A 12002-nucleotide genomic window follows, 5' to 3' on the forward strand; every position below is an offset into this window, starting at 1 on the left:
AGTAGTAAAATATTTGTTACCACTCCATTATCTAGCAAAGCATTCTCACTCTTTTATGTTCTATGCCTCCCATGTTCATGACATGCACATGCAGCCAGGCAGTGGCAGAATTTGGCTGGGGAGGCCATGAAACACAGATGAACTCATGTTGGCTGACTAGTAGGTACATTGTGCTAAGCCCTTTTGAATGCATTAGCTCATTCTGTGTTCTGTACAGCTGTGCATAGTCAGAGTTATTGCTTTATTTTATGGATAAAGAAAGAAAATCTCAGCCTAGTTAAGTAACCTAAGTTACTTAGAAGTTGTATAGGACTGAGATTTGAATCCAGAAATGCCTGAAAACAAAAATCATGCTCTTGCCTTTACAATATCTTCTTGCAGATAGTCAAGGGAAGATACTAGAAGAAAGAGAAATACATAGGTATGTGACAGTGTGGGGGACATGGTCTTTTGAAGAAAAGTAGAAAAACGTAGGTTTTATGGTTGAGTTCCAATATAGTAAAGTCGCTAATAAATAACTATTTCTAAAATTCTTTGTCCTTATTTTAATAAGTCAAAAATATGTTCTTAAGTATTTGTTACAGAATTAAAAAGCCTGAAAGAAGAAAAAGTGCATTGTGAACTGAAATGAATAAAAAGCAGGTCTCTTATTGATTCTTCACTCTAGGAATCTCATTAACTATCAGATGGAATTTGATGACTGCCAACGAATAAACAACATTTTCCCCCATTCAAGGCTGTTAAACTGCCCAAACCACCAAATACAGATTAGTCCGAAATGCACTGATTGTTCTTGCTGGAGGTGGTTAAAAAATCAGCTATAGATACAAGAATTCTTTTTCTCTCTTTCCTTCAGGCTGCTAAAGGATGCACAGAATGAAACTTATTTTAAAAGCTGGTATCAGAAACTATTGGCGGCTCTCCAATTCTGTTCAGGAAAAGCCTTGAGTGATGAGTTTTCCAAAGAGAAGAAACTTATTAAAATTCTGGGAGACATTGGGGAAAAAGTCAAGTCTGCCAGTGACCCTCAAAGACAGGTTTGTTGAGAAATTAATCTTCATGTAGTGTTTTCTTTAATCTTTTGTTCAATTAAGTTTTAATTTCATAGCTTAGAAAGTAAATTCCGTGTCTATACTTAGTTCTAAGGTACCCAAATCAATTATTTTAATCAAGATTTTTTTTTTCAATTTACAGTCTAAAGTTAATGACTCATTAATTATTTTCTGGTGGTAGCAAAAAGTTGAAAGCAAGCTAAATAAACTGGTTTAAAATTATAAAACCTGTGTATGAGTTCCATCTTTATTTCTTACATTTTAAAATTCCTCACATACTTGAGATGCATACTACAGTTAAGTAAGTCTGATACCTTTTTTGACCACTTGCATTAAATTCCAAAGTGATAGTGACATTATTCTTTCAAATAAATATATTTCTCTCACCTTGACTGGCTATTTTTATAACACTTCTTCACATGAAAATAAGAAAATAAAAAAGAGTTGGAAGAAGCATTTACAAATTTGCACAATTCAAATTACTGCTATCTATTTCTCTCTACTTCTTTTTAAAAGGTACTAATTAGTGTATGGAAGTGTTGAATCACTATATTGTACACCTGAAACTAAGACTACACTGTATGATAACTAACTAGAATTTAAGTTTTTTTAAAAAAGGTTTTTTTTAAGTTTATTTTTATTTATTTTGAGAGAGAGAGAGAGCAAGCAGGGAAGGGGCAGAGAGAGAGGGAGAGAGAATCCCAAGCAGAGGCTCCATGCTGTCAGCCCAGAGCCCGATGTGGGGCTCGATCTCATGAAATGTGAGATTATGACCTGCGCCGAAATGAAGAGTTGGATATTTAACCAACTGAAGCACCCAGGTGGCTCTTGAATTATTTTTTAAATTGTTACTGTTTTTCCGCACTTTTTGATAAGGGATACACAATTTTAAAGGTATTGTTTGTGGTTTCAGACCTTCCCACAGGTACAGAGAACTATGGAAGGTAGTGAGTCAAGTATCGGAAATATACTCCTTGGCATTTAGTAAACTATTTGTTCAAATACATTGCTATTTCTGACAATTATCAACTGTCTGCAATTATCATCTTTTGCCATTATTACTCTTAACATATGTGAATTTGTTTTCTAAAATGTACTATTACTGGGACACCTGGGAGGGTCAGTCAGTTGAGTGTCTGACTCTTGATTTCAGCTCTGGTCATGATCCCTGGATCATGGGATCGAGCCCCATGTTTTGTCAGGTTCCATGCTATGCATGGAGTCTGCTTGACATACTCTCTTTCTCTCTCTCTCTCTCTCTTCCTCTGACCCCCCCTCACTCTCTCTAAAAACTAAAAAAAACTGAAACTAAAACTAAAGAAATAAAATTTACTGTTACTATTAAGTATAAATCTTGAGAGTTACAAACTAAGATTCAAAGAAATTATCAGAAATTGATCATGTTAATCATTACTTGAAGCAGGTATTGCAAGTTGGTGGGCCACAAGTCAAATCCATCCCATCCTGTGTTTTGTTTGAACACAATAGTTCTTTGTTTTGGTTTTGTTTGTAATGGAATTTAAAATCCTGTAGAAAGAGAATGAGCTCTAGTTCCCCATTTTCCCCAACACTCCCTATTGTCTTTAGCCCACTGCCTCCTTGTATATGGCTACATAACCAGTTTGACCCCAAAGCATCCAAGTATGCAGCCCCAGAATTAGAGTTTATTTAATCAATAGAAGAAAATTATAACTTGAAAGAAAATTCAAGTTCTTTACAGTTTCTGAAATGTTTTTTCTAATGATTTTTCACAGGAGGTACTGAAGAAAGAGATTGGCAGACTAGAAGAATTCTTTCAGTGTATAAATACCTGTCACCTTCCTCTGAACCCTGCCCTGTGTATAAGGGGTATTGATCATGATGTAAGTCAGTTTATTTGGTAGATAAACTGAGTGTTTTTGTTTTGCATTATTTAGTTCACTGTATGTTTTTTGAAATGGCAAAAACAATTTGTAAATTGTCATTGCAAGTACCTTAAGAAAAAAGTAATCGAATCCCATCCATACTATGTGCTGCATTTGATGAACTGTGTAAGGTTGAGATTGCATTGACCTCATCATAAGATTTGTAGGTTTAGAAATAAACTATCAGTTCAGTAAATAAATAAATAAATAATGATACTTCTCCCTAAATTGATTTCTTAATTTATTCAAAATGGTTGATTTGGTGACCTTATGCAGGCTGGGTTTAATTTCATGCTTATTTAGATTATGTGCATACCCATGCCTAGTATGCTAAGGATATTATTAGCTACAACATCTCAGTTTTTATTTAATTTAAAATTTACTGAAACTCATGGGTCAGTGTGCCATATAATATATTTTGTTATTTTACTTATGCCTGGAGTGAACTTCCTTGCATCAGACACAAATTCGTTTTCTTCTTAAGCCTCTGCCAGTCACACTTCTTTAACTTAGAATCATTCTTTCTCCTTTTTTGCATGAACTTTATTAGCCTCCTCCTCAAAAGTCCAAGAAGACTAGGAAATGCAAATAGAGAAAAGACTGATAGGCAAGACTTAGAAGAAAAGAGGTTAAACTATCACACATGCACAATAAATGTTACTTGACTAAAGTCATATGACAATCAAGGAAACAAATCCAATACTTAGGAGAAAAATTAGTCCATTATTAGCATGAATATAAAAAGTCTTGCCAAGAAGTTGGTACTATTGCCTTTACGACTTTGCTGCTTCACAGACACCTTAGAAACTTTCCTAATATGCTGCACAAGTATATTTTGAAAAATAACAAAATAAGTCATCAAATTTTATAAGTTGACATAGGTCTATCTGGGCTAAGTTCCAAATCATTGCTAATTTTCAAAAATTGTGTAACTTTTTAGTCATTAGCAATATCCACTGATTAATGCTGATAATATAGGGAAATGTGGCATTTCAAAGACATGGTATCTTAAAGGAGAAAGAACAGTATGGATCATTGAGTCCAGATATTATTTTTGTTGCTGTTGTTGTTCCTTTCTTGATTTGTTGTTTAAGGAGGAAAACATATTTTTCAGTTACAATGCCATATTAAGTCTTGTTTTTTTGTATACCTTGAAGATGTGGGACGTTGGCTCTAATGGGTGGCTACTGAGGATGCCCATGTGAGATGATCAGGCTGAGGGTCACCAGCCCAGGTGACCTAGCACTGCACCTAGCACCACACCTAGCCCTGTAATTGGGACCACACTCCTTTCCTTTACTTACCTGCAGACACTTTTCCTGAGTCTGGGAAGTGCACCAAGCAGCTACCTCTTTGCTCCATTTGTTCTGGTCAGCTGTGCCTCACACAAGGCTGGGCACCTGTGTATAGAGCAATAAACAGCAGATGTGACCAGGTGACACTCTCTCCTGGGAAACATTTTAGTCTATTCTATAGTCCTGCCAAACAAGGAGGTCTGAAGGAACATACATAGCATCTGAAGGTGTGGTGAATGGGGCAAGGTTTCAATTAGAACCTGTATCAGAAGATCCATACTGGCAAGAGCTTCTAAGAATGTAATGAATATGATAAGACATTTAGAGAGACCTCTCAGACAATGGTTCATTTGAAAATCTACAAAGGAGGGAACCCCTATGAATGTAACAAGCATAGAAAGACCTGTCATCATTGCTCCCATCTCATTCAAGATCAGAGATTCCATAATTAGGAAAATCTTATAAATGTGCTTAATATATAAAAACCTTCACTCAGAGTTCCCTACGCATTGACCCTCAGATAATATCCTGTGGAGAAGACTTATAAATTTTATGTAGGAGGCCTTCATTCAGAGTAAAAGCCTTTTCCAACATCAAGTACTTCATACAAGTGAGAAGCATTACGGTTGAAATTAGTGTGGAAAAGCTCACTCAAGAAACCATCTTGACCACCAGAGAATCCATAATGGGAAGAATCTCTGTGAGAATAATGAACATAGTAAGGCTTTCAGTCAGTGTAAATGTCTTATTTGACATCAGAGCCTCTGCACTTGGGAACAAGCACATAAATATAGGCAGTATGGAAAAGGCTTCAGTCAGAGCTCTCAACGTGTTGGCTATGAGCAAATTCGTACCAGAGAAAAACATTTGGAATACAGCATGACAAGACATTCAGTCAGAGTAAATGTCTTATTTTATGTCACTCGACTTCACACAAGCAAAAAACCCTGTAAATATGGAAAATACGCAATCAAGACTCACATCTTGTTGTGTAACAGAGAATTCACACTGGTGAAAAATCCTATGAATGTAGTAAGTATGGAAAAATCTTTGGTTATAGCACCAATTTTATGATGTCAGAGAACCCATCTGGGGAAAAACTCTATAAATGCAATGACTGTGGGAAAGCCATTTGGGATAGTTCACAGCTTATCATGCATCAGAGAGTTCACACTGGAGAGAAGCTCTATGAATGTAGTGACTATGGGAAAGACTACAGTCAACATTCTATTTTAATCACCATCAGTGAATTACACTGGGGAGAAGCACTCTGGCCTAGCTCAGTCCATTTTTTAAAGTATGGTTCTCCAAGATGGAGGGCAAAGGTCTCAGCTTTGGATTAAACCTTCTTTCAAAGAACTTTTACCCTTGTCTCTCCTTGGAAGCACTAATCACAATGGACCATTTCCTTTGGGTCACTAGGGAATGGACCATTTGGGAGAGTGGTTATAACTTAATGCAATCTCTTCTCTGCTCCTGGAAAGTGAGGACCACACATGTCATTTACTAATAGGTTTCTTTCCTTTTTTAAAAGCTATTTTAAATCTATGTCATTAGTGTGTGCTTCTCAAGAACGGAAGTCATATCTTGCGTTATCTATTCTAGCTTTCCTTATTTTCTTTTCTCTATTCCAGCTCTTTTATCTCACCATTTGAATAAAATTATCTTCCAAGAATTTAATTCATTCTTTCCTGTTTCTTGGTTGTGGCCTTCATAATCCACTTTTAACATCTAGTCTAAATTCTCATTTTTGCCTTTCCCTTCATAGAAAGCCTTTAAAAAAAAACTGCTTGCTAATCTCTGTCTTTCACAATCTTCAAATTCAGCTCATCTCTGAAAGACTTGTCTTTTTAAAGTGCTTCTCCATTCAACTATGATAAATGGTCTTGTAAATTATTTTCAACTTAATGCATATGTATATATGTTCATACCAACTTTCTGTAGGCTCTTGGAGAGAAGATACCGTGTCTCTTTCTGTTACCATATAGATAACAGTTTGTGCATACTATTTGTCAAATATAAAATATTTTTCTCATGACTCTCAAAAAATACTCTGCATGTGAAAACCAAACTATAAAATAATTAAAGCAAAACAGCTTTGAGTGATGTAATTAAGCTTTGCCTTCAGCCTCCCTTTGCCCTTTTTCTCTTCCCTGGACTTGGATGTCTCAAAAAGACCCTCAAGAATTGGATGAGCACAGTTTGAAAACCACTAATCTAGACTCATTTCTGGTCTAATACAGGATTTCCTAATTCAATACCATGAAAGAAGGTCATATGTTCCTTGATTGACTGATTCTTGAAGCAAGAATTCATTACTTAATAAGCAGCCTCACCTATTTACTATAAACCTCGAATTGATTCAGTAAGCAAGAGTTTCTGTTTGCTTAGGGATTAGGTTAGATTTCTATTGATAGGTTAAGTTAAAAAAATATATCCTTTCCTCTCTACCTCTACCGATTTCAGACTTCTCAAAAATAATGATATTCAAGCTGATCTTTCAACATGTATTGATGTCGTATTTTACTAAGTTGATAAATTGAAACCATCACATTATTTTCCTTTATTTAGTATTGATTTAACTCTTCACTGTCAACATGAAGTCTCTAATAGCCTAAAGACATATAGCCTTTGACACTCAAACAATTGTAAGAACATAAAGGAAAATAAGCAACAAGGAAAGTATAATGGAAAGTAGTCAATATCATAAGCTGAAAGTGGAAATGCAAAGTGTAATTGAAAGAAATGAAAAGATGAAATGAATTTGAAATGAAATATGTTGTACTGTTATTTGTGAAGGTAAGAAAATGTTCATTAACAAAAAAGAGAAAGGGAATGCATTATTTTTTTTTTAAGTACTCAATTAGTGTCAGGCACTGTAGAAGCTCTTTTATATCCATTAGTCCATATGTCTATTACAAATATGTTTGAGACAGGGGTTATTATCCCCATTTTTCAGTGGGATACAAACATTTCAGTAACTTACCCAAGATCTTGCAGCTAATTAGTTACAGAGTTCAAATTTGAATTCAGATCTTCTTTTTTTTTTTTTAACATTTTTTAATGTTTATTTATTTTTGAGAGAGAGAGAGAGACAGAGCATGAGTGGGGAGGGACAAAGAGAGAGACAGACAGACAGACAGACAGACAGAATCTGAAGCAGGCTCCAGACTCTGAGCTGTCAGCACAGAGCCCAATGCAGGGCTCATACTCACTAACCGCGAGATCATGACCTGAGCCAAAGTCAGACACTTAACCAACTGAGCCACCCAGGTGCCCCAAGTCTTTCTTTCTTTTTTTCTTTTAATTTTATTTATTTGTTGTTGTTAGCTAATGTACAGTGTAGTCTTGGTTTCAGAAGTAGATTCCCGTGATTCATCACTTACATACAACTTCCAGTTCTCCCAATAAGTACCCTCCTCAATGCCCATCACCCATTTTCCCCACCCCCAACCCCCTAACCCCATCAACCCTCAGTTTGTTCTCTGTATTTAAGAGTCTCTTATGGTTTACCTCCCTCTCTGTTTGTATCTTATTTTTCCTTCCATTCTCCTACGGTCTTCTGTTAAGTTTCACAAATTCCACATACGAGCGAAATCATATATCATTCTCTGACTGACTTATTTCACTTAGCACAATACACTCCAGTTCCATCCATGTTGTTGCAAATGGCAAAATTTCATTCTTTTTCATTGCCAAGTAGTATTCCATTGTGTATATAAATATAAATATATAATATATACCACATCTTCTTTATCCATTCATCAGTTGATGGACATTGGAGCTCTTTTCATAATTTGGCTATTGTAGATAGCACTGCTATAAACATTGGGGTACATGTGCCTCTATGAATCAGCACTCCTGTATCCTTTGGATAAATTCCTAGTAGTGCTAGGGTCATAGGGTAATTTGATTTTTAATTTTTTGAGGAACCTCCATACTGTTTTCCAGAGTTACTGCACCAGGATTTTCTTAACTCTATATCCATATTTCCTTAAAGTATGCTGCAGGGAAGAAATAATTAAATGGAAATAGATTTTTTAATAACAATTTTATCTTTTAGATATTAACCAACTAGCATAAACACAATATTTACATACTACTTAGTTTATTTAACCTCCCAACATATCACCACTGTTCAGTGAGAAAAAAATGTAGTTGAAGACTTACAGCCTGCCAAGAAGCTGTATTTTCAATTTCTAAGTAAAGGTTTTGGTTAGTAGACTAAAGTTGTTTTGTTGTTGTTGTTAATAAATATGTTTCTTTGTTCCAAATTGTAAAAATTATTCATATGTGTTATATTCGCTTCTATAACAAATTATCCAAGATGCCTGTGATTTCATGGAAAGTGTTCTTGTTCCTTTATTTTTCTAAGCAATTTTTTCCTTCTCTTTCCATAGGCATGTTCATATTTCACATCTAATGCTTTGCCACTGAAGATTACTTTCATCAATGCTAACCCAATAGGCAAAAACATCAGCGTCATTTTTAAGGTACAGTAGCCCTCCTGAAACATCAAATTGATTTCACAGGTAGAATTATTGATTTATTTCTCACAAAAAGAAATGATTATAGCTATTTTCCGCTGGCAACAACACAGAGGATTCCAGTTATTTTTATTCTGCATTTTTACAGAATTATTGTACATGTCAAACTGTGATTGATAATAAATAAATCGTTATTGGCTCAAGCTAGTGAACCTTCAGTGCAAAACTTAAGAAGAGATGTTTCAATGAATAAAATTATATAATCACTTTTGAGTAGCACAGAATGTGGAATGTTTGGTTAGCCCTTAGTGGAAGAGTTTTCTTTTGGTTTATATACTAAATTAGAATCAATATTAGCTGAAACTCAAATGATATGTTAATTTAACATAAAATTCTTATATGCAAGAACTTGCTTATTTTAATAATTTGAGTTATTTTCTTCTTTTTAAATAAATATGGGCCAAATCAGTCTTTATCATGAATCCCATGAGAAAAGAGTAAAAGGTAGTAACAGAGTTAAAGACAGGTAGGAAAGAGGGACTGAAGAAGAAACTGTAGTGGAACAGTAAGAATTTACATTCATTCACTTAATTTAATCAATTATTCAGCCAAACCAGACAACCAGCTCTCAGAGTGAATTATTTGGTGGATTTTGACTATTTTTGAGGGTAATTTTTAGCACACCCTACTTTGGCTTTGACCTGTGTCACCTCAAGCATTAATGGTCACATGACACTGCATTTTTGATGAAGAAAAAAAATAACAAAATTTCATCTTGGAATATTTTTCTGCATATTATTTAGAAAGCATTTTCAAAACCAAACCTGTTAGTTTAAAAGCATAAAACTATCCTCCTTCCCTTTGGACATATTCCATTTCCTTCACTTATGCTAGAAAACCATCTCTTAATCATTTCTTCTTATTATCAAAGGCTGTTTACTCTGCAAACTTTTTAACCACCTTCATAATATGAGAAGTCAATGATTTAAAGTCTAATGAATCCTGTGTGTGCTATTTATACTCCTAGTCAAGAAGCTCTTGGTATTCTAACTGTATATCAGTATATACATTTATGGCATACGAAATAGTGTTTCAGTTCGAAAGAAATCTCTCTTGGTTGAGTTTGAAATTTGGATAAACATTAATTGAGTCTCTCTTCTGTAGACTTTAAGTCTAAGACATTGCACGTGGATGATAAATTGAAAGATTATTATCAGGAACACCATTCCAAGCAACTTCTAACTTGATGGCTGAAGCTTCTGTAATCATTTAAAGGAAAGTTCTTATTTTCTTTGATCTTCTCTCAGAAACACAAGATGTTCTTAGTACTAATAAAACAATTGAAACCATCCTAAGTCTGGCTAGAAATTTCTTTGAGGAAAGAAATGACATATACCATATTTGAAGGCCTTTAATGGAATTCAAGGAGAAATCCAGTCTATAATTTTGTTTTTAACAGGCTGGCGATGATCTCCGTCAGGATATGCTTGTTCTGCAGATTATTCAAGTGATGGACAATATTTGGCTGCAAGAGGGCTTGGATATGCAAATGATCATTTATAGATGTCTATCCACAGGAAAAGGTCAAGGTCAGTATAGATTAGAAAGTGATTTGACTTACATTATTTATCTCAAACATTCACTGGTAGCATGACACCAAACTTTCACAGCCTTCATTTTACACTATAAATTTTAAAATCAAAAGAACTATATAAAAGTCATTCTTCTTTCTTAAAAAGAATTATTTTCAAAATAGTTTACATGGAATGTAATGTCTTTGATGATAGTAATTAAGATTTTAACATTCCAGATGTTAACCATGGTATCTTTTCCTGTATCTTTTGTGTGTTTTTTTTCTCTTAAAGATAATAATAGAAAAACCTACTTGTTCAAAAAAATTCAATCGCTGCCTATTAACATAAAATTCACAAAGTCGCAAATGCTTAAAGGAGTTCTGAACATTCTAAATACCTTATAAACCTGCATTTAATTTCTAAAAGATGTTTCAGTAAATCATAATATCAATAGTCAAAGATGACCAAATATGCAAACTTTGAACATTCCAATATATTATTATAGAAATGTAATATAAAATATAGAAATACAATTACATTTATACACATTTTCAATGAAAATAATGTCAATGGTCCACCCAAATTATTAGCAAAACATCACAGGTAAAAGTTGTACTTAATTACAATGGTGCTAAATTGAAGAAATAATTCCTAAGATTCCTTATAATCTTTTTAAAATGTGGTCATCACCACTTAGAATTTCATTAAATTAATTGGTAGAAATTACAGCAGATACATTTACATAAACAAAGGGATAAAAAAAAATCATAGAACCAGAGACAGAACCTAGAACCGTGTAGTTTGTTTCTTTTGGTCTGTTGTGGGTGTTTTGTTTTGTTTTGTTTTGTTTTGTTTTGTTTTATTAAGAAAGAGCTACAATTTAAACCTAACAGAAAACTATCACTGTCTGACCCCCCCAGTTCCTGAGGTTCCACCACTAGGCTCAGTACCCCAGACAACCATGACTTGAGACTTTAGAAACTAAGTACAGAAGCACCTCCACTTTAGTTTAACTTGCAACCTGATCCTTCAGGATAACTCTGTTACAAGTTACACTACCCAATTGTTCTGATTCTGATAATAGGGCTTTTGCTTTCAGGACAAGTGTCTACCCCTTTACCCTTTCTAAAGCTCTATTTCCTAAGAGTCTTTATCATCACTGCTCTGAGATTGTTATTCCTTGAGTTTTACTCTCCCTTTTTTTACATGGGTAACTGAACTTTTTCAAATTCTAATGTATTGAAAGAGTAAGAATAAAGCTAGATGAACCAAGCTGAACTTTTTGATGTCATAAGGATCACCTTTTCTTCAGAAATTGAATATATCACTGACTTCAGTGGAATTCTTTTTTTTTAAGATTTTTTTAAGTTTATTTATTTAGAGAGAGAGAGCATGCAAGTGTGCAAGCAAGGGAGGGGCAGAGAGAGAGGGAGGGAGAGAGAATCTCAAGCAGGCTCTGCGGAGTCAGCAGGAAGCCTGACACTGAGACTCAAACTGTGAGATCTAACTGTGAGATCATGACCTGGGCTGAAACCAAGAGTTGGGCACTTAACTGACTGAGCCACCCAGATGCCCCCTCTGTGGAATTCTTCAATTCCATCTTCTCATTTCTTTGTTTATAACTATAGAATATAACAGAGGCTAAATCTTTTAAAGTTAATAAAATGGCTCAATAAATATGAATGTAGAC

At 34.5% G+C, this 12002-nt stretch overlaps 1 protein-coding gene across 1 annotated transcript in view; it reads left to right on the plus strand.

Moving 5' to 3' along the window:
• PIK3C2G (phosphatidylinositol-4-phosphate 3-kinase catalytic subunit type 2 gamma) overlaps positions 1-12002 on the plus strand; it is a 348760-nt gene that overhangs the window by 216738 nt on the left and 120020 nt on the right. Inside the window, exons 19-22 of the mRNA XM_049625158.1 lie at positions 857-1037; positions 2807-2914; positions 8652-8744; positions 10198-10327. Coding sequence (XP_049481115.1) covers positions 857-1037; positions 2807-2914; positions 8652-8744; positions 10198-10327 — 512 coding nt within the window. The remainder of the gene's footprint in view (positions 1-856; positions 1038-2806; positions 2915-8651; positions 8745-10197; positions 10328-12002) is intronic.

The sequence above is a fragment of the Panthera uncia genome, chromosome B4, assembly GCF_023721935.1.
Source record: "Panthera uncia isolate 11264 chromosome B4, Puncia_PCG_1.0, whole genome shotgun sequence".
Classification (NCBI taxonomy): Eukaryota; Metazoa; Chordata; class Mammalia; order Carnivora; family Felidae; genus Panthera; species Panthera uncia.